The sequence below is a fragment of the Orbicella franksi genome, chromosome 4, assembly GCF_964199315.1.
Source record: "Orbicella franksi chromosome 4, jaOrbFran1.1, whole genome shotgun sequence".
NCBI classification, from domain to species: Eukaryota; Metazoa; Cnidaria; class Anthozoa; order Scleractinia; family Merulinidae; genus Orbicella; species Orbicella franksi.
In genome coordinates, this window is record NC_138148.1 from 7,821,564 (window position 1) to 7,847,126 (window position 25,563).

Sequence of the window (25,563 nt, forward strand, 5' to 3'; positions counted from 1 at the left end):
TAAAGTCAAAGTCTACAACTCGGATTTTGAGGTTTTATTGAAATTGGCAAAATTCAATATTTGCAAAAAAATCTGCCTTGCAATTTTGAAACTCATTGTCCTGAAAACAGGCACGACATTTACATTTCTGATATTTTAGGTCCAACACACATCACCAACACTGTAATCAAAAGTCTTACATAGAGGCTTTTCATGTCTGCCACAGTGCACCGTACAGAGTAGAATTCTTCTCTTGTTTTGCTGACGTGTGAACAGTCCTGCAAAGGAAAATCGTGACAAAAAAATATATATGTTTAGAGATTTAGACGCAAAAATTGGGCGCTTGTGGCAAGCCTTGGGTTATCCTGGCTTTGGAATTCAAGGCAACGAAACTGATGTCCCATTTCGTGAAAAAAAGTACTCTGATATCAACTTTGTGTCCCTTTTCCCCTAACAGAAATAGTGCGCAAGGCGCTACTGATCGACATTTCTTTCAATATGATGATAACCACATGTCAATTAATTTGTATAGCGCAAACTCCATCATATTCGACGCCACTTAACATGGATTGACTTACATGTAAGCCAGCGTGATCTGTCTACTCCAACCTGAGCATGCTTATGCTACATGAAGAAGTTAAATAGTATACCACGATACGATACGATCTCCTGTCTCCAGAGTGTGTACACAATGCATTGACAGTCAGCTACGCATTTTCTGCTACACTGTAGCTTGTAGAATTCAGTCTCAGTTATAAATTTGCTTTCTTACCAGTGACACCACATTGTTGCTTATCTCCCCACAAAACAAATCTCTAACCAACACTTTCTGCAAAATAAAATTCAACTCATCATAAGTTGTTAAATTTATCGAACAGTTGACGGGAAAATGGTGTTAAAACTAAGGAACGAATTACACTTCTTAGTCTAACTACAAGCAAATGGAAGGGGCAACACTTAACAAATAATACTTTCACGCCAAACAATTCTGTGCAGCAGTGATTCATAACCCTCTTAGTTACTGGCAAAGTTTACAGAGGGAAGGCACTTTATTTCAACAGTCTTCTTAAAGAAGACAGAGCAAATGTCGGTACATTAATTTCTAAGACTTCTTACGGAATACGTTTTCTGCATAGCGAAGATCTAACAATCTGACAGAGTATGTTTTACTCAGTATTAATTTTACACAATTGTCAGAGTACAAAATCGCAGTAATATTAAATAGACCTTACAAAAACATATGCGACAACCTAATCAACAAACACTAAAACCACTAACTTAATACACTATCCAGAACCAGAGAGATCGAACAGATACATAACATTTCTCACCAGAGCTGGAGACATTTCCTCTATTTTGCCGATCAGGTCCGTAAAGAACTCTGTCATGTCCTTTTGCTCGCCAGTGTTCAGAGGTTGTTTGTCCATAGTGTATGTCCGGCAAAAGGTTTTAGGGTTGTAAGCCTTTCTTTCACTTGCCTGGCGTTACAAAAAAAAAAATTGAAATCACATTAGATGGCTTGCATAGTCCCAAAACAAGTTGAGTAGTTTTTTAACACACTTTTCATGAAGGTAATTATATTTTCATACTTGTACTTCAGCCATTAATTTCAAAGTGCAGCAAATCAGTTTTGAACAAGAATTTTTATGAATAAAATGTTCTAAGAAAAGAAACACTGGACTGACCATTAAGAAACAGAACATCCTTTGCATTTCACGCAGGAGAACTTCATGTTTGACATCGTCGGTGAGCTAAGAGATAACAACAAAAACATAGGAGATCAACAAAGAAGTAAGTACTTAGCAAGCTTCACATTTGGATTGCAATGTTGATGGTAAAGGCGAAGTCTGCATATGAGTCAAGTGGCCCATCAGGTTGGCGCATATCTCCGGTTTCAGTAGCATGAAGCGACTAGGAGTATTTCTACTCCCCCCTGGATGGAAAGAGGCACTTAGAGAGTAAAGTGTCTTGCCCAAGAACACAACACAATGTCAGTCCCCGGCCAGGGCTCGAACCCAGACCACTGAATCCAGGTTTGAGCGCACTAACCATGAGGCCATCGCGCCTCCCAAGCAATGCTGAAGAGACAGTGGAATTCAATCCTCCGCAGGAAAAAAGATGGCGACTGGTACATTTACCCATAGTTCTTAGCGCACGAAAACATTAACAACGTTCATAAAAACGTACAGAAACGCTATAAAATCCTTCAAACTTAGGCTACTCAATGTCCTTAGTACAGGGGAAAATATTGTAAAAATTTCACTTTCTTTGTGCTTCGTAGGCTGTGTTAGGTTCGCAAGGCATTGTGGTTAAATAATACAGCCGCCATCTTTTTTCCTATGGTGGATTGCTGGCAGGGCTCGAAATTAACTTTTTCGTTCGGGAGCCAGCTGGCGACTAACGGAAAAATTTTAGTCGCCAGATCGTAAATTTTGGTCGCCAACTTTTTTTATATATAGCTTACACATGAACACGATTTTATACGTTACTTTGCATGCAAGAAAAGTCACAATTGAAGAGAGAAAACAATTAGAAACAACACGAGTAACACTTAGTTATAAAGCTACCGTCGTTCTCAGGTGATATGTCTCTGGTCCGAAGGTGATGGTTGTCTCCATTGTCATTTTAAATGAAGCGAAGCATAAAACGTTTTAAGTCCGTGGTTTTCATTGTGAGACAAACACGGGTCCTTGCGTATTTTCCCTTTGCTACTTCTTCCAAATGCCGTTCTTTATTTTCGACTTGCTTTCCTCGACGCCTGGAATCAAGCTAGTTCCTAGGATATCCTTCGGCAGTTTGGTGAAATCCACTTACCCTACATCAACAATTGATGAAGGATTCAAAGTCTGGATTAACCTTTCGGCTGAATCCTCATTCCCCGCACGTAAAAAACTCACGTAAACCCTCAACTGATCGGTATCTCCCGTCATTTTCACGGCAAATGAAAAGCACATAGTGTTGAAGTGTGCCTGCGATCCCAGTTTCGGAAGAAGCCGTTGAAACAGTATGGCGCGCCGTGAACGCTGTATCGACGTGTCGAAGTACATTCAATTTTTTCGATTATCTTGTAATATTCAGACATTATTTTACTGGGGACGGAAAAGTGAGTTGTATACTAGCTACCATATCTGATTGATTTCCTAATATAAAGATTTAAAAACAAAAGTTGCGTCGTGGTTTTCTTTAGTTATCGGACAAAACGCGAGTCGCCAGCTGGCGACCAGTTCTGAAAATTTATTCGCCAGTGCTCAATTTTTGGTCGCATTGGCGACCAGTGAGTCGCAATTTCGAGCCCTGGCTGGTCAAACTTTTTAAAATCTCATCGCCATTGCAACATTTGATGCCACTGTAGATTCCAATTCCTGATGTTTTCAACTGGTCTCTCATCGGAGGAAATTTTCACTGCAAGGCTTAGGCACACTTCTTAAAAAGTGTTTCTACAAAGAACTTTTTGTGCATGACTCACCCTTGAGTTTAGAATAGCGGTCCTGGCTTGCGGCATCATGTAGAGCTGCTGCATACACGAGGCCATGTAACACGTGGCTCCTAAATTGATCATTCCTACCAGCCCACATGGGGAACGGCCATTGTCGTGAGGCCAGTAATGCCATCCGTAAGAGGAACGTTTTCTGCCATCTAAACAATCAAAATGAAGGAATGAAAACTCTAACAGAGTTGAAAGCAGTTATCAGCAACTTAATTGTTCAAAACTCTGTCCATAACTACAATTAGAAACAACTTGAACGAGCCAGGTCCTAGTTTGTGCCTCATCAAACAATATCGCAAGTAAACTGTGAGGATCAATTCGTCCATTTCAAATTTCACCCGTAGTTTGTCTTTCACGTGTTGATTACGTTTTCTTCCCTATATATGTAACAACAGAGACCACAATAAGCATGCCTCCAACGCACTAAGACTTCAAATTTCAGCTGGTTGACTAAGTCACCATACAGAATGTTCAAATACTAAGGTAGCCTTGAACTTTTTACATGCTTAAAACACAACAGCTTAAATTGCGTACATGCTGAGAAGAACCCTTTATTTCTTTAATGCTTCATGCATTTCATACATGCATGTCTGTCTTGTACATATTCATTACGTGGCCATTTAATAATCAGAAACTTTTACCAGAGCTGTGATGCTTCAACAACAGTTTCTGAATTTCAAGGAAGTTTTCTCGGCAGCCCCGTGTCATCTCTAGAAGAAGATCAAAGGCAGCACTCCTAGCCAGCTGAAATGGAAACAAGGCAATTCTTCAAGTGAAGTTGAAACAGCCACACAGTAATGTTACGCAGCGTCCACACAACGCCGGTGGAATTTGAAAACGCAGCTTTATTTGTACGGGTAGGCCTACCGTCCACTCTGATCCGTCACGAAAACGGAGCTTTTCGAAAACGCTCTTCAAACTGGAGGAATTTGAAAATGCCGGTTTTTCTTTTTCCTGTGGAGAACATTTTGAAAACGGAGCTTTTTCAATCCCTCTGAAGTAGTGTGGACGGGGGCCCTAGGATAAATTTATCAGTCTCGTTGCAACAATTAAAATGCAAGTTAATTCACCCCTTCACAAGAGAGCACCTTTCCATTAGTAGCTACCAACAGGACATGGCTTGGCAGTGATAGCTCACAGTATGTTTGGCTATAAAGCTGAGTTAAGACAGTATGATAAATTACAATGTACCTTGGATTTACAGAGTGGCAAGTCTCTCTCATCGGCACAATCCTCTGGCAGAGCAAACAGGCAGGATTGGAATACATCTCGCAGAAACTCCTGCAAACCGAAACGTTTCCTCAAATATTATAATTACTATTACATAAAGAAGAGAAAAGCGCCTGCAACAAAAGATACTTGTAGGTTCACATAAATTTCTAGCTTACAGATGAACCATCACACCAGTTCGTCTTGCATCATGATAGTTCGTCTGGACAGATGACCCGTCTGTTTGTCCAAGTTGAATTTCTGTACAAAAGAATTATCAGACGAACTACTGTTCTTTGCCCAAGTTCGTCCCAGACAGATGATCCATCTCTAGTATAAATACGGCCATTAGTGCCTCTTTTTGTTGGTAAAGTAATATGAAACTCTAGTGCAAGTGCTGTGCGTTACGTTTAACTGAAATCTGTTGGTTAAATTTCGGTTTTACAACAGTTTAAATATGGGTCAGACTTCAAAAATAAGGCTTACAGTATCCAAGAAACGAGTTTAAATAACATAGTGGCTAGTGTTGCCTAGCAACAGTGCCACAAAAACGTCACTTACCAGTCCATCACGGGACATCTTGAATGATGGATCATGCCTCATAACAGCTGTACAGAGTTTCAACATACCGCTCAGGCCTTCATTTTCATGGCTACCATACTTTTGCTTTGTACGTGGTCGGCTGTCAAAACAAAGCAGTGCTAGTAACAATGGACATCAAATATTACATACATATACATACATACATTTTATTCTGTTTTCAAATTAAAATTGCAATTACAACATGCCCGCGGATAACTGAGCTAATCGAGGCCGGTCACGTTTACACGAATACGAAACGAATACGAAACATTTGCTAGCGAATAAAAGTTTTAGGTCTTTCTTCGGATTATTGTTGTGTCTTAGCTGTATTATGAGAGGGCCTGATCAAGGGTGGGATACAATATACAACCGAAAGAAGTGTATGCTCCCTCTCGGGACGTGGTGAAGTGCAGAGTCACGTGCATGACATTCATCTCAGGCTAGCTTGGTGTGAAGAAAAGCCGTCTGGTTGTTGAGTGGAGGTGAGCCTAAATAATAATATTTGCTATACACGGACATTGGATAGGAACATCTTAATTTTGAAAGAAACGCGAAGGAAATTAACTAAAATAATAAACATTTCTCAAAATCGTTTCATCACTTACCAGTCTCGTATGTATTTGGCGAGTAGTTTAGCCAAAGAATCCAAGTCCACTTCATGATCCTGAGAGAAATTTAACAGGGTTAGCAACACGAAGGAATTCATTGGAGATGAACATTAGGGCAATACGTGTATCTCCATATAATTTATTGTTACGCTGGCCTGCAGGCGACCAATATAAAGACAACCGTCAACTAGAAGACATAAGTTTGATGTGCCACTAAATTCTCCAAACTGACTTCTCTTGGATCATCAAAAATAACACAAAGGAAACTATGACCGTAACGGTGTTTAGATATGTGATCTTAACTAGCGTAGAATTTTACACTTTTACTTCTCCGTTTTTTCTCTAGCTTTTAGTTAAAAGACCGTGTATGGCCGCATTTCCAAACCCCTCAAAGTTCGTCAAAAATACTCCGCTACGCCTCGTATTTGGTCAAACACGGTCTATCGTGCTTGACATATTACATCCAAAATTGCATGACAGTAACGTTGATAATAATAAATTCCTGCTTTGACTTCGAGGCTAAAACTGAGTAACTAAATGGTCCCTGTACCTTTTCACCTCCCTCCACACTAGGGAGACCATCCACAAGTCTACACAGAATAGAGAAGTATTCTCGTGCACTGGGCTCTTGTCGCCTGGCGTGAGAGCTTTCTCGTGATTGAAGAGATTGCGCTAATGGAAGGGAGTCCAGCAGGGCGTCCATCAACTGTATGAGGCAGGAGTTCTCCTTGATGAGACTCAGTCGGTAAAGACCACGGCAGGCTTCAAATCTCACACTTGGCTGAAAATAGCAATGCATGGAATATAAACACGAGGTGTAACACTGTATTAGCCTCACTGTCCAAAATGAGCTGAAAGACGCTATGTACAGCAGTCCAAAAATTATTACCAACTTCAATGTACAGCAAGCATGGCCTTATCATGCACTGCACTTACAAGTATGTTATCATTAATAGGTTAATACAAAAGTAATATTCATCCGTGAGAATCATCAAGTTCCCTCATTATTCGATAAAGATATTACATGCAATGGCGTTAAAGCAAGAGCCAATCAGATGTCACCAGAATGTCATCCTACAATGCGTACATGTACGCAATGTTTTTAGAGGAAAACGAATGAAGCCTGAGATGAAACAGCCATGAAAAATAACGAAGAGTGACTAACCAGGCTACACACAATCGATACGATAGAACCAGACATGCAGTGGTTTCCCAGCTTTCTATTTGTTTAGGTCCCTACCTTGTGCATGAGATAGATGCAAGACAAGGGATGGGAGAAGAGTGAAACATTGGGAAATAAGCATTACCTCTTTGGCTAATAACACCAGCTGCTGAAGCCAAGGTTTAAAGTTACTCTGTTGAAGAAGCGAGCTTCTAACGGTACCATCCGTAAAAGCAGCAGAAACCAGTAGAGACACAGCATGGTGAACAACTGTGTGAGATATAAACCAGACGAGATTACTGATAGCAAAACATGGACCACATAGTTTAATTTATTATCCATCAAATATTTTCGCTTGTGTGCGATTGGTCTAAGGGCGTCACTGAATATGCCCCAGATAAAACTGGGCAATAACCGAGTGATATTCACAAATTTTCAAAAACTCCCGTGTGCTGCTGAAAATATTTGAAGGTCAATACACACAATAGCCTCCGTGATTCTTTAAAAATAATCTCAGATATTTGTTTTTTGGAAATTCTTTGTTCCGGATATTTGTCCTTGGAAATTTTTTTTATAATGTCCGCGGACAAATATCCGAGCATATTTTCGCGCCAAAGGAATTATAATTTTTAAAAGAAATTCACCTTCTCCTCCACTGACTCTGTTCTGACCACCATGGATGGGCAGAGTTGCTTGATAGGATATGTGAAGCAGTTTCTCCAACAGTGAGTTCACATTAACAATTGACATAAGATTGGAAGACAAGCACTTGATGCATATCACTTCCTCTTTGTCCGTACTCTTGTATCTGACTCGGAACTGTCCATCCTTCTTCTGAATCTGCAGCTTATTCGAGTCACTTTCTGACGATGCAAACACATCATCATCGTCATCACTGTTACGTTTCATCGTCCCAAATTCGCAAATTAGTTTCAACAGGTGCGCAAGACATTCTTGCCGCCATTGCGTCCATAGTGAACTGCCACTGACTTCTAAACAACCTGACATGAGAATATGATACAAGTGACCAAGTCCTCCAAAGTCAATGAACTGTGAGCCCCACGAGGCAGCTTGAACCTGTGGTGTGGCTGCCTCTTTCTCGTCATCATTATCAGAGATATCAGAATCGCTACTTAGTCGAGAATAAGTGGGCGAAAACTGTGCCTGTGTCTCCTTTGAGGAGTTGTGTATCAAATCTATCACTTGAAGAGAATACAATAGTTTGTGAGGGAAATTCGGATCCAATAACGACTCCCAAAGTTTTTCCTCGGGTTGAGCTTTCTCCGTTTTTTGATCTGTATCACTTTTACTATCACAGCCTTTCGAGTCCATGTGCAGAACACGACCAAAATACTTCAGTTTGTTTAGAATGGATTGATTTGTTGGCAAAAGAAACAAGAGCTCCCAAGTAATGCCACATAAAAATTCAACTCTGCTTTCCATTAGTGGGAGCAGAGGAGGTTTGTCTTCGTGTTCAGTGCTATCGTCCATATCTTCAATCTGATCTAGAGCCCCTTCGGCAGCAACTGTTTCTTGAGATGTTTGAAGTGCCATCGAAGAACCAGGCAATGACTTTTCAGTCGGGCTACTCCTTGACGCGACAAAGCAATCCAAAGCTTCTAAGAAGGAGAAAAGTTGTTCAAAGAATTGTTCTTGAAGGAGAATAATCATGGGGATGGAGTCCCACTTGGGCGACGGGAGCGAGGAGGAAGGAATGTAACCACTATCATAATGCCTGTCTCTTCTTACAGCTCCAACAGATACAAAAACCCGCTGAAATGAGGATAAAACATGTTCACAATTATTATTACTAAATAGTAAATAAAGGAACATGAAAATTTAAGTAACACTCGATGACTTTCACTTTGAATAAATGGTCATACACCTCGGTTTCGTGTACAGATTCGAAAGTTGGCACAACAAACAGAACTCTGTGAAACTCTGTCGTTCATCCACACACATAAAAGTTGGAACCACTTTCTACATAAGAAATTGTATCAAACAGCCTATCCAACTGAATGTAATGCAGAGAAAATTTTGTTTGAATAGTTACGCCCCAAATTTAACAGTGTTTACGCCAGAGCGCGCCATTGCGGGAATCCCGCGTTACAATCAGAGATGGCCCGCCGAAAAACGATCAAAGGGCCAATTTGGCCCTTTCCTTTTACAAGACTGCAGGCTTAACACAGGCATAATATTTTAAAAGCCATCCCAGGGCTTGAAATTGTGATCGATACGGTCGCCAATGCAACAAGCATTTCATCCTTGGCGACCAAAAATTCTGGTTTAGTCGCCATAATATGGCATAATGGCGACTACATTTCTCTGTGTTGACGATCAACAACGATTATTTTGTCACACATTATGTCCTTGTCGAAAATCATATTGAAAGATCTTTGCTTCTAAAACATTTAACATGAGAAAAGAAGTCAATCCGTCCTTTTGCATTGCTGTATTGATTCTCTCACATCGGAAAACTTTCAAATGGCTGACCGTGTTTGAAATTGCCCTATAATGCATTGCAAACCCTTGATTAATGACTACGTCATGTATGCGTACGGATTCTTCTCTTGTAATGCACGGATCCCTCATACTAGTATCTGATTCAAAAGAAACTTTATTGAGTAGAAACACTTCAAAAAGCACTTACTATTAAATTTTATCATAGATCCTAATAAATTGCTTTATTTTCCTAGCTACCCTGATGCATTTTCTCCTTCGATAGCTTTCAATTTATTGGCCCCTTTCCTAAAAGACTGGCCTCTAAAAAAGATCTTCAGGGGCCACTTTGGCCCTCAAGTAAAATTTTCTGGCTGAAACACTGATTTAAAGCAAATTCTGAATCACCTCCAGGTGTGGCTTTGGGAGTGACAGTGTTAAATATTTTGCTTTGAACTTCTGTTTACTTTAAAATAAATTGGAAGTTTCATTCAACCATCAGTGGACTATACAAACCCTCTCTACTACTACAGCTCCCCTTCCATCGATACAATTACCAGAGGATTTACACTACAAAAAAAATGTTCAAAATTGTGTTGTACGGCAGTACCTGCAAGTCTTTAAAGCCAACTTCTGCGAGACTTTTTTCATCTAAGTTGGGGGTTAATTCATGCCCCTGGGATATGAGCCTGAAAGGGGGGTGCAACTGTGGGGTGTACGGAGAGAGGGGTGTGTGTTGAGATAAGCTGTCTCCAAGCTGAGGGTCCTTCCTAAGTTTCTCTTGCAGCTGTTTGCACCAGAAGGTCACCTCTGCACGAAGGTCGGCGACAAGATCTGATGAGTTCATCTCAAATGTACCCTACGTCATCAAGCAAAATAAAATTGCAAATTACAATGCACAGCAAAATTGAAACCAAATCCCCAAGGGAGGATAGTGGGGTACTCAGGTATATTGGTGACGGATAAAATAAGCATCACTAGGCCAAATTGCTTAACTCGAAAAATATTGAACACCTCAGAACACAACCCAAAAAAGTTTGTTTCTGTCAGCATATACAACACAATTATCTCTAAGGGGGCCGCTGTAATTGGCTGTAATTGGCTGAGCTGTAGTGGCTCCCCTGGCCATTTTGTTTTGTTTTGCTGTCTGTTTTTTTTTTTTTTTGTTTTGTTTTGTTTTGTTTTTTTGCTTCCTCTTCTTTTTCTTTATATGTAATAGTAGGCCGAAGCTTAATAAGTAAATAAATACATATGGCTGCAAGTCACCTGACATTTTCATATAAACAGAAAAACCAACAACTGAAAACCTTGTCAATACAAACACAATCTGAACAATAGCAAGTCTCTAGATATTAACAAGGTCTCTGTATGAAGGATGTTCACACAGAAATTTTCCAATACATATAACATTTTCAAACATTTACTGTGGTGAGGTAATGAGTTACTGACATCACTGATGTTTTTTCCTCTAAAGAATGTAGAAAAATTTCCTTAGAGTATGTGGCCAGGTGAACAATTGATTTGAGTGTATTTTGGAACAATGCACTAAAGATGGCATGTTATGTCTGACTCCAATTTTGTTTCTTGTTTTGTTGTTGTTGTTCGCCAACAAAACATTGTGTTCAGGGTGTTCTGTGCAAATATGTTGTTAATAAGGTAAAGGAGTTATGCATACATGGACATATGTAACTAATACCACAGACCAATCTGGCTGGAATATGCCTTACCCTGTCTGAGAGTCCAGCAGGTTCACACAAGACTCTGATGGGATAATGTTTCTCTGTTGGTCTCTGAGCTATCTGTTGATGGCAGGTAATCCCTCTTCCTTCTAACCACCACAGACGCAAATGAAATGCGAACCTGGTAAAAAGGGAGGTACAAAAATACTTTCTTCAAGAAAAAGTAATTCTCACACACCGAATGCCATTTGTCTGCCACATGACAATGCAACAGCACTTTCATTGAAAAGGGAGGTCGTACAAAATACTCTCTTCAAGAAAAAGAAAAGCAAAATGATACCTAATGTATATTTTCTTCTACAAGGATGAACAGGACTTTCTTCCTTTGTAAGGGAAATGATCTACTTTTCACAGCTAGCAAGATCTTTTCTGACATTATGGACAGTTCTTGTATAAGCCTATACAGTCTACCCATCCAAAATGGCAAAGATTGGTGACAGGAGATCAAGAGAGAAAGCCGAAAATCTCAAATAAACTGTATAAACGAACCTTCTTTTGAAGCTCTCGATGTGACTCTTCAGTAAAAGCAGTCCTCTTTCCATAATCTGGAGGTTCTGTTCCTGTAAGAACAAGTTTCATTCATGAAAATCAAGTCCCTGGTTGTCTTGGCAAAGAATGTATTGATTTGCATGTACAGAGAAAACTTCTCCTTCCTTTACAGGGTATTATTATTAATGTTGTTGTTGGTGTTGTTATTATTATTTTTATCGGAGGTGATTCAGCACATAAGCAAGTCAGAAGACTTGCGGTGCTGCAATTATGTAATAATGCTAATGTTAATAAATACTAAAGAAGCTAATATTAAAAGTATTGAGGCTAAAGTAGGCAGAAATTCCTACAATGTTTTTTTCTTTTGGGCCACGTTTTAGTGTAATTCTGTCCACACTACAGCATGGATGAGACTATACCATGTTGAGATGTTGTGAAGCCCCTCCAATGATGGTCATACATCTCTGAATAAACTCGTCTTCAAATTTCAGGCAACCACCATTTGCTACATCAATGAGAAAAAAAAGCAATAATTATCACACTGTACTGAATCTGGAATGTTACAGGTCTGACTCAGTGAGAAATCAACTGGGAATATGCCATTAGGTAATGGAGCATTTCCACCGCAGCTATCAAAACAATAAAACAACGGCCATGTTGGTGTAACAAACACCCCTTCTTTGGTTCAAATAAATTTGCATGGCTGTCGGCACTCTATACTTGTGAAAAATTCCATGCTTATTATTATAATCTACATGTAAATGACGTGTAAATACTACTTACCATTGATGTAGAGTGAGTTCAGGTATGAGATGGCTGCCCAGCTGACCTCGGTAGATCTGGCCTGAACAGCTATCTTCCACAACTGATCTATTCCACATGGCTGGAGAGAAGGCAAAATATTCAATTGTTACATTATTTCATACACTGTGACAGTGATGTTGAAAAACAACATATGAATAATTTTATCTATTATCAGTCTAGATGAACCTATGCCATCTACTGCAGAACATGTAAGTGTTGTAAAAATTTCATCTAGAGTAACTATATGGCCTGGTCACTTTCGAGCACAAGGTAGAGGGGTTACAAGTTTAATTTGTAGTTCTTACCTTTGTAGGATCAGAGGTTTTCACATCAGAGTATTTGAACATCTTGTACAGTTGCTGTAGAAGATGTAGACCAGTCATGGTAAACTTTTCAGCCGGCAGAGATGGCAGCTGGAAAAGATTAAGGACGCAGATTTGTTTGTAATACATGTAGCAGCTGAGCAATATGTTTGGTGCCAAAAATTAATACTTCTGAAATTTATATGTAAAGTTCTGTAAGCAACAAATTGCTTAAGTTTATCTTCTCAGTGTTTGGAAACATGGTCAAACATGGCCTTCTGTGTTTGATATATCACTTTAAAACCACTTATTTTAATTGTACATATACAAGAAGAAGTCTTTGGAAGTAAGCTACCTTTTCAGTAAAAATATACTGCAAAGCAGAAGCATCCAAAGCATGGAATTCTTTACTCTGAGCTTGTTGTAAAAACCACTCCAGTGTGTCGTCAGACCTATCTGAGTCACACACTAAACAGTGCCACAGTACATCAACTTGACTTGTACTCAACTCTGCAATAGAAAGAGAGATCCTTCAATGTTCTCGTTCACTGAGGTCTGGAACCATAGGTTTGACTGAGAGTCCAGTAGTGGACAATGCCATATTCATGGTCAGGACACTTAACTCTTTAATGTAATTTTTATTGTCACGACACTACACTTTCCAATCCCATTTTCATTGTCAAGACACTTTACTCTCCATAGTCATTAACTTTCAAGGACGAGACCCTATGCTCTTCAAGGCTATTTTTATTGTCAAGACACGTAAGTGTAATCTCACTGTGTTATACAGTATACATGGCTCGACAAAAACGTGAATTCCAGATTGCCTTTCAGACAAGCAACTCTCAAATTTTGCTGGCCCTAGGCAAGCCTCAGTATGCTAATGTTTTTGGATTTAGGTGGCAAACGACTTGCATTCAAGCCCTCGTCATCAAGCGAGTGAAAATGAAAACTAACTTGTCCGGTAGGACAATTTCCTTGTCCAGGACAACTGGACGGCATTTTTTTCCAAGCAAGGCATACACAGCATCACATTAAGTGTATAATACAATGTACTTACTGAAATCTTGTTGTGAGAGCTCACATGAAAACACAGAGGACAGAAACTGCAGTCTAGCCTGCACTTCTTCTATAGGGCTGTACAGGGAACTGCCAGTAACATCCCCCTGAGCCACAGTTTCCACACAGTGGGTAATGTTGTTAAAGAACAGCTCCATCATGTTCAACTCTCGACTGGCCCATGCTGTCACCCAGTGAGGGCCCTGATCACCAGAAACAAACTGCTGGAATGAGCTGAACAGTTTGGGCAGCAGCTGAATTGACATCACCACAGACCTAAAGAAACCAAAAAATCACAGTTGTTTTCCCCAAGCAGATACACACACTGTTCCTCTCTTGAACAACAACTACATTTGTGTTGTGGAGTCTCTCTGTTTTTGTAAACATTAAGAGTTAGAACTTTATATAACAAGAAATCTAGAGAGGAGGCCCCCATTGTTTGAAAGGTGGATAACGCTATCCACCGAATAAATCATTATCCATCGGGTAGCGTGGTTTGTTTTGTGAACACTTATCCACTGGATAGCGATTTATCTGGTGGATAGTGTTATCCAGCCTTCTCAAACTCATTATTAATTCATAAAGTTTATACAAAGGAAACCATGACCATGGCAGTGTTTGGATATCTGATCTTAATCAGCATAGATTTTTATGTTTTTATTTCTCCGTTTTCTCCTTAGATTCAGTTTCAATTGAGAACAGCTATCAAACACTCAAGATCGTGCTTGACCACATTTCCAATCACCACAAAGTTCGTCAAAAATACTCTGGTGTGCGTTGTATTTTCAACTCTCCTCTCGGTCTTTGGAAATGTGGTCAAACATGGTCTTTCATGTTTCATATAGCCTTCAAACAACTGGAGCCTGGAATGAGGATAAAGGTTTAAAAAAAATAATACAATATCATTACTTAAGAAACTGACAGAAGAAAACAAACAGTCTGACCTCCTAAAACACCCATGTTTTTTTTACATCTTGCACAATACATCCTACAATAACAGCAGCCAAGCTGGCTGAGTTCTGCAAGAAGCTAACTTATAGGTCCAACTAATTATTTACATAATGTTTGTACCTGTTGGCAGCCAAGTTAGCCACACATCCCTCAATGAACTTCATTCTGATCTTCTTCTCTCCAGTGTAACAAATCAACTGACAAAGTAGCTTTTCCGCTTCTTGAACCAGGCCATCAGCAAGGTGGATCTTGAGAAAAGAAACATCAAATAAAACATCATAACAAAAATCTTATTCAATGATATGTCATCTTAGGAAACCTTAAAAACAACTGAAAACACCATCTTCCTCCTTTGCAATTCTTTACTATGAAAATCGCCGAACCGTGAAATGGACTCAAATGTTTGTATCGACCACTCCCACTTTCTTTGCTGGCCTGCCCACATTCCTTCATGTTGTTGTACTCGACTGCAAGCAAAACTTAAAGTAAAGGCTGGCAAAGGGAAAGAAGCAAATGTGTAAAAATAATATTCTCATTTACTTTTTAACACACTTATCCACTTCTTTCCTTTCCCCCACCTTTAATAGTTTAAACCTCACTTACAATCAACTCGCAACAACACAAAGGAACCTGGGCAGGTCAGCAATAGAAAATAGGAGTAGTCGCTGTACAAAAATTGAGTCCATTCCATGGTTTGGTGATTTTCATAATGCTGACAATGAAAGAATCTGACAAGGACTTACAGCTTTATCATCTTGAATCAGATCCCAGAGTAGAGTCTTTCCTTCCTCGCACACCGTGTTCAAATCAAACCCCAGGCTTCTCTCTCGTTCATCTCCTTCATCCTGCATGACACGCAGTGCTGCCACTGTCTTGAGCTGCGTCAGCTCGTCTTGCACACCCTCAGCATCAAACTCATCCAGGTCATGCCTGTCAGACAGAGAGCTGCCACGACTGTTGGTGCAGCTGGTGCTGTCAATGTCTGCATCTTCTCCACCTGTTTTTTCTTGGCTGGAGTAATCTTCTGCTTGGCCAGGGTAGGGCTGTCTGAGGTCAGGGGGGTGAGGGATCTCCTCTGTGTCCATGTCAGCACTCCCCTGTGAGGAAAGACTGTACAAGAACATTTTGGGGTGTGATTAATCTTTTCAACCATGACCTCATCCTAAAAATTTATCCTTAATACGACTGTAAAGTGCTATTGAATGCAGTATTACTTCTCAGTGGCAACTTTTCTGTAAACTGAACCAAGCAAACTATACATGAAGCTATACACATACTGAGTATATTTTTGCTGACGATGTGTTGGTGATTCATCCATATCAAGCTGTTCACCGTCGCAACTGATGTCACTCACACTTCCACTCCTGCTGCTGCTTTGGCTGAGACTTGCAGTGCGACTGAATTTCCGCTGCATAGCCGAGGCTACCATTGCGGCATTTGCAGTACCTGGAGATTTTCCCATAAAGGACAAGATGATTGAAATTTATAAACATCGCATGGACGTGCATGTATCTAGGGCAACCCTTAAAGTAGCAATGTATCAAGCACCAGCACAATATGGGAATCAGAGGAAATGTAGCCCAAACACTGTAAAGGGTAGGGGGGCAAGAGGGCGGGGGCGAAGAAGGGGGATGTTTTAAAGTAGGCATTGCGCAGACCATAATCAATTGTATGCATGCACATACAGCACACGATAATCACCTGTCTGTACACAGCTGGTCCAAAATAAAACGTAGTACAAAGACCCTAAAAGACCATTTCAGGCATACCCACTCTGCATTTCCAATGCAGAGCCACTGGCCAGGACTGGTTTGAGTTTGACTTAGTTAAATTCCAATTAAAAAAACTTTGTGAACAATAATATTACACTAACAAATGTTAGTACTAATTATAATTTTACAATTGTTGTCAGTAACATGTCTTACATTTATTTAACAAACTGGCTTTTAGGAATTACAACAAGTGGCATTCAGCACCAATGTTTTTGAGGCAGAATATTTTTATCAATATTATCTATCTAACTAATAATAATAATATTGTAATACACTTATTAATTTTCTACCATGGTTAGAGAAAGTGTAACTTGTTTATCACTTACCAGAAGTCATTGGTCCATGAACAGGGCTGTTTGCATGTGCAGATGGACCAGACTCAACAGCAGCAGAGGATAATCCTGCCCTCCAGACAATTCTGATCAGAACAGAGGCAAGGTAAAGAGTCTGTCGTGTGTGCGCCATTGGAGGCAGCTTGGAAACCAGGTCCAACAGGTACAGAATGGAGGGCATGTCCATGTGCTTTGTGAGCACTGTCAGCAGGTCATGAACATAACGGCTTACATGTTTGAGCTAGAAATGAAACAGAGGACAAGTTTGAATATTTAACACAGCAAAAAGCAAAAAGGGTGCTTCATTCTAATTTTACAATGGGGTGATAAACTCAGAGAAATGCTGGTGGGTTTGACATCCATGAAAGCAGACTCTAAAGCTCTTAACTACAATCATAATCAGTTCTTCTAACCAATGTGATTTTCAGTGTCAGGTCTCTACCATCTATCTAAAGCTGGTCAGGAGCAGTCTCGTGCCACCTCTCAGATTACACTGTACTCAGGGCATGTTCACTGATATACTTAGCTCTTTCTTCTTCTGCTGGCCTCACTGTCTTTTACCCTTTGGTGTCCAGAAAAAACTCAGAAAAAATCCTTCATCTTATCCCAAATTTGAACTAATCCCCCTGGGTGCTAATCCAATGATTTACAGTATGTTATAATTCACAAAATCACTGTAAGTTCCACCCTGAAAATATTTGACAAAGTGAGAATTAGGTCGTCCTTAGTGACAGAGTTACATTTGATTCCTAACTCATCTTTTATTATCTGCGCAAACGTTTAGGTGATGAGAATGAATAACCTGATTGTCTCATTAAAACCCAGATTTAGAACCAGATTCTCTCAAGAGACATCAAAGTAATATATGGAGAAGAGTAATTAGATTTCCAAGTTGTGAGTAATACCTGTGCTGCAAGCCAGATGCAGTCCAAGTGAGAGGTCGTGAGGCAAGTTTCCCGCGCCAGATAGTTCAATATGATCTGAGACTGTTTAAGAAGCTGCAAATATGTGAAAGAATCGTCAGGGTCAAAAGACACAAATAAAAGTACCAGAGACCATCCACATGTCTAGGTTACATCAATAACAGTCTCTTAAAATGCATTTAGCTGTGTTGTTTAAATTGTCATGAACATAGTAAGGAGCTACATCAAATGTGAGATACCCTACAACATGCTTTCTAGTTTGTCAATAATTTCTAAACAAAATTATTTAATAAAACTATTAACTTGTTAATACTTTACTTGTTAATAAATTTGTTTCAGTCCCAACTAGACGCAACCATACTTGTTCCAATTTAGTTTATTATCACTTTGATGTTTTCTACAGGTCTGGACAAATTTAATTAAAAGTATTATTTTGAGATTTCTTTCAATTTTTTACATCGCAAAAATGTAATAATTTATAATTACTGTGACCTGGCAATCCAAAGGTTTCATGGTAACAAATAATTAATATCAGTAATTTAGTTAATCAATAACAATACTTAAGTAAAGAGTCACCTCAACGTGCAGATTTGGACCAAACAAATGCTCCACAAGTTTGTTCTCTATCAACCATTGAGAAAGTTCTGTACACAAGCTGTAGTACAAACAAAATCAAGATTAGTATTACTTTTACTACTAATAATTATCATTAAACTCATCACAAATAGATGAGCTTGGGAACTGGTGCCTTACAGGTTAGCGGGGTGCCAAAGCCATAAGCCGCTAGGAGGTATCCATGGCAACCCTGGAAAGCAGGAACCACCCAATGAGCATCCGCTAACCAGCACCGTCACACTGAAGGAAATTTAGTGGAAACTACTTACCTGAAGAATACTTACCCTGACCAAGAACAAAACGGGAGGGAGGAGAGGGTGCAAGAATCCACAATGATTAGCGAGCAAAGCAGTGCAACTGATCCACAATAATCAGCAGAATACACTACAACAATTATGCAATGAACCATAAACCCCTGCAAAACCCCTGAAGGCCGCACCACAGGTCACGTACTCCCAAACGGGGAAACCGCTGGCTGCATAAGTTCATATTTAACTTGCCCAAATGATCGTAGCTGGATGGGCATGCTAGCTGGCTGCATTAGCTCGAGTTTAACCTTGCCTAAATGATATTTAGCCACATTTAAAATTATTCTATTATTACCACAAGCTATAGAACCTTACAAATTATGTATTAATTTAACAACACAGTAATTATAATGACATCAATGTTTGCCATAGGTACATCTTTGTAGTCATGTACACTGTAGGTCTGGGACAAAAACCTTTAGTAAGTTTAATTTTTTTTCCAGGATGTGATAAATACAGGATTTACATTAACAAAACAGAACACATTTTATACCATTGCCTGTCTATTTCAGCAGCTGGGTCTGTCTGGAAGAGGTCCATAAACATGTGAACCTGGTTCTGAGGAAAACAAGTTGTAAGCAAGTCAGTCTATACCCGAGATTCATCACCAAGACAATTACTAAGGGTGATAACAATATTACAGGAGCACTCTGTTTGAGGAACTGTTGTATATTTATCAGATTGACATCAGTTTTTCATGTGTTTGTCTTCTTATTGATCATGAATTTTGTCGTAACATTGCCAAAGTAGCTGTGAATCCACTCGGCTATTGCCTCGTGGATCCGCAGACTACTTTGACAATGTCATGGCAAAATTCATTGTCGATAACAGGACAGATGCATGAAAAACTAACGTCAGTTTGTTTTTTACGATAAAAAATTGTCAAATTGTCTGCTCTTGCTCATTGAGGCATCGCATAAATTATAAATTCATGTGTCTGCCTGCTTACTGACAATGAAAATTAGCCAATCAGCGAACCTGAATTTTCTGCAGTTATCGTAAAATAACAAACCTACTGCTAAAGTTTGCATGTAGCACTACAGCTACAAAAGAACAATAACTTACTGTTATTTGATTCAAGCCAGCAAGTCTCACTGTCAAAGTGGATGACGTAAAATATTTAAAGGCCAGATCCAAGCTATCCCTGCAGAGAAAATTGACTATCACAAAAATACAATGTAATGGTCTCTGATTTTAATGAGAACTTGGAATGCTTCTTTTAAACTACTGATATTGCACGTAGATAGCAAAATTTTGTTGCTTGGGACAACAACATATACAACTTGTTCATACTGAAAAATATCATAGGATTTTCAAACATGCTTTAAATTCCTATGACAGTCATAGCATTATCTAGACAATGTATATGATGAAAGTTGCCTATGATTTGTCAAGACAGAAGCCTTACAAACTACAAAAGTTACAAACAACAATATTGTCTCGTCTAATTACAAATCAGTCTTTGTATACATTCAGGCCCCATCCAAACTACGTTGTAGGAATTTGAAAGGGGAGGTTTCACTTTTAAATCGCATCAAATGTTTTCCCTCCACATTATGCCAGACGAATTTAAAATCTCAACAATCACCAGACATGTTGGATTTGTGTCTGGAAAAAACTCAAGCAGGGAAATCACACGATTATTGTGAGACCATCCTATCAAAAAGTTCTGTTAACTTTTCAAAATGTTTCCTGTCCACACGAAAACAAAAAGCTACTGTTTTCAAAGAGCGTTTTCAAAAAGCTCCGTTTTCTCAATGGATTAGTGTGGATGGAAGGCCTCAACGTAGAAATAAGGCTGCCTTTTAAAATTCCTCCAGCAAAGTGAGGATGGGGCCTCACTTTACATGGGAACCTACAATTACACAGTTGTCATTTTCATACTTATCACAGATGGGCCCAGATTCAACAGGTCCCTTAACAGCACTCCACATGGAGTCCACCATGATACGACCATCTGGCTGCCGCAGATCTTTATCAGTTAGTTTGCAGAGGTATCTGCATACACAAGATATCAATACAAATATACAAATATTTCATATACATTGGGTTTTTAAATTAACATTATTCTTTTTTTAACCCTGGTGTCTCGCCACATGAATAGGCAATTACAATCAAACTCAGAAAACCGTGAACACCTAAAATATGTCTGGAATGTTTATTGTGTTATAACCAATCACGAGCAAGATCTTCAACCACAGAAACCACAGAGAACAGATGAGTATCTATCGGTTACAGACCAAATTGGTTTTGTTTCAAAAGGTCTCAAAATAAATCCACTATTTCGGTTATACAAGAATTTAGATAATTGCTGTTGCAGGCTTTTTAAACTCTAGTGAAGAGGGTTTGGGATAAGGAAAAAAAACTATTTTTCATGAGCCAATGCAATGTGCCAGGCCGATGCAACTGGTTGCTGTTGAATCACTCAAGCACGAACAATCCAAATCATAGCTTTTATTATGTGTATTTAATTTTGTGATTTTGATAACAACGAAAAGCAATGAATAATATTGATGAAAATATAAGTCTTCCACTATGTTTTTGTAATATGCTAATCAAGTGTAAATTTCTTTGGGAATGAAAAGTGGAAAATTGAGGTGTTTACTATTAGCCACAACTAATTCCAAAATTAGCAAACGTTTGAATTTATCGTCGTGAATCTTTCTATTTATAGCCATGTCAAATTAGTCATGGCTTTGCTTGAGTAAGCGATGGCGGGATTCTTGTTTCCCAATTTAATTCCTCAAACTAAGTCTTGCATGTGGCTCTATATAAAAAAACGACTGGATAGCAAATATTTATACTTTCATCTATAAAAACGGAGGGTTTATCTTGGGACAAAGTAAAAACCTAAAACTAAATTTATCATTCTGTGACTGATGGAATACATCCGTTTCCTGTGGTTGAAGATCTCGTTCGCAATAGGTCCTAACACATTCAATAAACATTCCAGGCATATTTTAGGCGTTCAAGGTTTCCTGAATTTGATTGAAAAGCATGAATGCCTGTAAGAATTCAACAGAGACTCTTCCGAACCCCTCTCCCTCCTCCTTTCTATGCCCAAGAATTTCCTCAGGACATCAGAAAAATATTATTTATCAGCATGTATTTACCTGTACAATATTAGCACACCTGTAGAGGGGGGCAGTTATTTTGAGCAAGAGTAAAAGGTCTGGGTCCAAAAACACATATCAAAACAGCATATGCCCAAGCATTAGCTGTATGCTGAACAGACATCTACATGTAGCACTGGAATGCTAAACACTAGACATGTTATGCAGCCTCTCATTAACCGATTGCCTCTCTATGTGGAGGCTGGGTGTCTAAGCCACCCACAAAAGTACAAAAAATATTATTTAATATTTCTCATAGCAGTTCATTATTGATGACTGACCTTATGACTGGTCTTCGAAGTGGAATAATATACTGCATGATTGCTTGGATGCTAAACCATAAACGAAGCTAACAAAAGAAAAGAATCATCTCTAAACTCTACATAAATGCATACTGAACAGCTAGTAGCTGAGACCACACTGATTACCTACAAGTTGTACGAGGAGCAAGACGCAAGACCAAAAACAGGAATGTAGCTAAGAGAATTCAAATTAAGCAAACTGGTTGGCAATCCCAGCATGCTTTTCTGACCTGTACACCTTCATATGTACATGTAAGTATCTGCTGTGTGACATTTGCAGATTGTAGGCTGAAGACTACTGTATTTAGGCCTAAAGAGCACTCTGGTTAACCTGAATATCACTCAGCTTAGCTTGAATAGCACTCAGGTTAGCCTGTTTGTAATTAGCTCTTGGTAATTGAAATGGGAGTACAATATTAGTCAAAAAGTCTGCTTTCAGTTCTGCAGCTGTCTGCAAATGTCAACCACAGCACATCAAAAAGTATCCCAAGTCTTTGTTTTCTAGTGGCATTTCAGCTAGTGAAAAGCTGATGAAGTTACATTTTTTAGCTACAGCCAGTAGACAAATATAGACTACAGAAGAATCAAGAGCTTTAAAACAAGGGACATTTTACCTGAGTTACAATGTTGATAAGATGATGAGCAAGAGGAAATGGCAAAGACGTAGGATCGGCATCTTGGAAGGCTTCTCTTATGGCAGACAGGCCACCATTGTCACAGAAGTAGGCAACATTGATCAGAAGGGCTTCTGGTACTTCACCATCCTGTGACGGCAAAAGCATAAAACAGTTAAGGTGGCCGAACACAGTTTTTGCACGCACTTTTGCTGATGTGATTCAGCATGGGCACAAGGATTGCAAAAAAACAAACATGCTGTCAATAGGGCGATCACTTTATTTGCCCAATGCCCGCATTATCTGTGCTATTTTTCTCTTTAATTGAATGCAGTGTATTGATCGTTTTAATCTTTTATTGCAAAGATATGTTAGAAACGGTAACGATGCAAAGAACCAAGCAATTTTCAGCTTTTTCGTTGCTACCGAAAGAACCCAGTTAAATGCAGCGCATGTGTAGTAAGTAAAAAAATTGCGATTGAATGAAAAATTGCTTTCTGGGAAATACACCTTTTTCTCGAGAACAACTCACTAGAATTTCACGAAATTTGGCACAAAAATGCTTTAGGAAATAAGTAACTGGAGTATTGAAAAAAATTGAACTTTAACAAAGGAAATTCTGGATATTCCAGTGAACCTTCAACAAGGGATAATTAAAGATCTCTCTGTTAAATCATTATCAAAATGGTGTTAACTTGTAAGTATCGTTACAAGCTTGCTGCATGCAAATTATAAAGAAAATCTAATGACTAGATTTTCTACAAAATCGACAAAAGCGATTTTAAAGGCCTGTCTATATTTATTCATGTTGCCATGGCAACGGCACATATGTCAGCTAAACTATCAAAAAACCAAAGTTTGTGTTGTTAACTTGCTTGCTGCCAATTTTGGTGACCAAGGGATCAAGGGTTTTAGAGAAAAAGGTGAATGAAACACAGGTATCAAAAACTGTGTTCAGTCACCTTAAAGACATACACCTAGTCAGTAATAGCGGTTCAGCAATCAGGGTTGTCCAAAGTTTTTAAGTAGACAGCTTCAGTGTTTTCCACAATCAGAGAACAGCACTTTGGAGTGGCTGGCCAAGATCATGAAGCAGCTGTTGATTTTTTTTCTGGCAGCTAGCCACTTTTGGCAACCCTGAAGAAGTCTAGATGGCTATAGAACGCCACCATTCAATAACTCTGGCTTATTACACGACTAAGCTAGTTCAGTGAGTCAATAACTAAAATCAACCAATCAGATTGCTTCATTACCAGTCCAATATTCTCTCAGTATTGGACCAAGCACCGTCCCAAAGGATTGGTTGTGTTATGGTTTACGTCTCTGAAAGAACTTACTTTAAACATACATGTAAAAGATTCTGAGCAACTGCAGACTACCCTTCCACTATTGTTTTCAAATGTACTTGTGCACATATTTTTAAAAGAATGAGAAATGTGCATGAATGAATTAACTCAGTTGGCAAGGTATTCTGCAGTTAAACAAAGGATTCCTTTTCTTTTTCTTCCAACTGTCTCTTCATTCTGGTTTATTTAACATCAGACATTAGTATTGGCTCTCTATCAGGATTGCATGTTTTTCCCAGCCCATGATGGTGGCATTCTTTCTAAACATTTTAAGTTGAGTATTAAATAAAACTCTTATTAACCAAGCTTGCTCAGGACCATATTGGAAGAATATTGGCCCTAGCCCCAATTCTTTTTTATCTCGTGAAATAAATGGTGATTTCCCATGGCAGCCAGCTACTTTTCACAACTCTGTTTTATTTGACGTGACTTCAGTTATTTCCCAATAAAGTAACTTCATAATGAAATGTACTTACATTCACATCACAGTACTTTGAACAGTCTTTACTTGTTGTTTCCTAAAAAAAATTACAAAATGAATTTTGTAGATCACCTGGTCAGCTAGCTTTGAGACTTTAGACTTTTTACATGGCATTTGAAAAAAGACAAGTTACATAAGCCTTTGGACTAAGACACAAATATAGGCCACTTAAAAAAATTACTTCCTTGACATCCTCTATGTGAAACTTCCTTCAAGTCTTCGTGTATCCATTCAGCGCTTTACAGCTGAGATATATTGTTATATGAGTGTGTGAAGACAAAAGAAATACGTTGTTGTAACAAAAAAATCTTGAGGTCACCTGGTAAAAGCACATGATCAGCGACCATTCGGACACTAGAAGTACGGAACTGTACACACACTACCCATTTAAAATCGCGCTATAAAAATGATATAAGTTGTATCCAGATATAAACATTCGTTGCATACCTGCCGCAAAAGATGGATCTTTCGCACTTGATAAAAAGGAAAAGGAAGCTGAAAGATTTTTCCCACAGCGAGAAACAGCCTCTCCTTATCTGGTTGCGACCACTCGTTTGGGTCCACGTCGGTTTGATCACCACTGCATGTGGGTTCATTTCCCTTCTTCCCTTCTTCGACAGCAGGAACACGAAGCTCGCAGATGCGATCGACGGCACATTTTAAGAGACGCTGAAGCAGATCTTCAAGACGCGCCAAGTGCAGTTGATCTCTGAATATACACCTACACTGCCTGCAAAGAGAACGAGGACAGACATTTTGATGTTGCTTCGTCGATCGCAAATTAAAAACGGCTTCGTATATTTGATCAGATCTCTCAATAATCCACCTACCGCTGAGGCCAGGACAGGACGAAAGACACAACCTCCACAACATCATCCTTTCCAAATTCTGGATTTTCCGAGTTATCTGAATTGACAATAAATAATTTCACAGTTAGGTGATTTTCA

The 25,563-nt window shown here is 39.1% G+C and overlaps 1 protein-coding gene across 3 annotated transcripts in view; it reads right to left on the bottom strand.

The window, feature by feature from the left end:
- Positions 1-25,563, bottom strand: part of LOC145484393 (ubiquitin carboxyl-terminal hydrolase 34-like) — a 48,463-nt gene that overhangs the window by 22,056 nt on the left and 844 nt on the right. For all 3 annotated transcript variants that reach the window (XM_081463009.1, XM_081463008.1, XM_081463010.1), the window contains exons 2-35: positions 25,447-25,522; positions 25,064-25,346; positions 24,612-24,653; positions 22,790-22,939; positions 22,155-22,222; positions 20,645-20,758; positions 19,826-19,904; positions 19,254-19,318; positions 18,414-18,492; positions 17,820-17,912; positions 16,909-17,155; positions 16,088-16,256; positions 15,554-15,920; positions 14,931-15,058; positions 13,861-14,135; positions 13,156-13,310; positions 12,804-12,911; positions 12,478-12,577; positions 12,114-12,199; positions 11,695-11,765; positions 11,194-11,326; positions 10,077-10,325; positions 7,672-8,800; positions 7,173-7,297; positions 6,416-6,646; positions 5,863-5,921; positions 5,237-5,357; positions 4,658-4,747; positions 4,108-4,210; positions 3,446-3,615; positions 1,665-1,730; positions 1,311-1,457; positions 752-808; positions 180-257 (exon numbers count right to left, since the gene is read on the bottom strand). In XM_081463009.1, the coding sequence (XP_081319135.1) occupies positions 180-257; positions 752-808; positions 1,311-1,457; positions 1,665-1,730; positions 3,446-3,615; positions 4,108-4,210; positions 4,658-4,747; positions 5,237-5,357; positions 5,863-5,921; positions 6,416-6,646; positions 7,173-7,297; positions 7,672-8,800; positions 10,077-10,325; positions 11,194-11,326; positions 11,695-11,765; positions 12,114-12,199; positions 12,478-12,577; positions 12,804-12,911; positions 13,156-13,310; positions 13,861-14,135; positions 14,931-15,058; positions 15,554-15,920; positions 16,088-16,256; positions 16,909-17,155; positions 17,820-17,912; positions 18,414-18,492; positions 19,254-19,318; positions 19,826-19,904; positions 20,645-20,758; positions 22,155-22,222; positions 22,790-22,939; positions 24,612-24,653; positions 25,064-25,346; positions 25,447-25,522 (5,513 nt within the window). The remainder of the gene's footprint in view (positions 1-179; positions 258-751; positions 809-1,310; positions 1,458-1,664; positions 1,731-3,445; positions 3,616-4,107; positions 4,211-4,657; positions 4,748-5,236; positions 5,358-5,862; positions 5,922-6,415; positions 6,647-7,172; positions 7,298-7,671; positions 8,801-10,076; positions 10,326-11,193; positions 11,327-11,694; positions 11,766-12,113; positions 12,200-12,477; positions 12,578-12,803; positions 12,912-13,155; positions 13,311-13,860; positions 14,136-14,930; positions 15,059-15,553; positions 15,921-16,087; positions 16,257-16,908; positions 17,156-17,819; positions 17,913-18,413; positions 18,493-19,253; positions 19,319-19,825; positions 19,905-20,644; positions 20,759-22,154; positions 22,223-22,789; positions 22,940-24,611; positions 24,654-25,063; positions 25,347-25,446; positions 25,523-25,563) is intronic.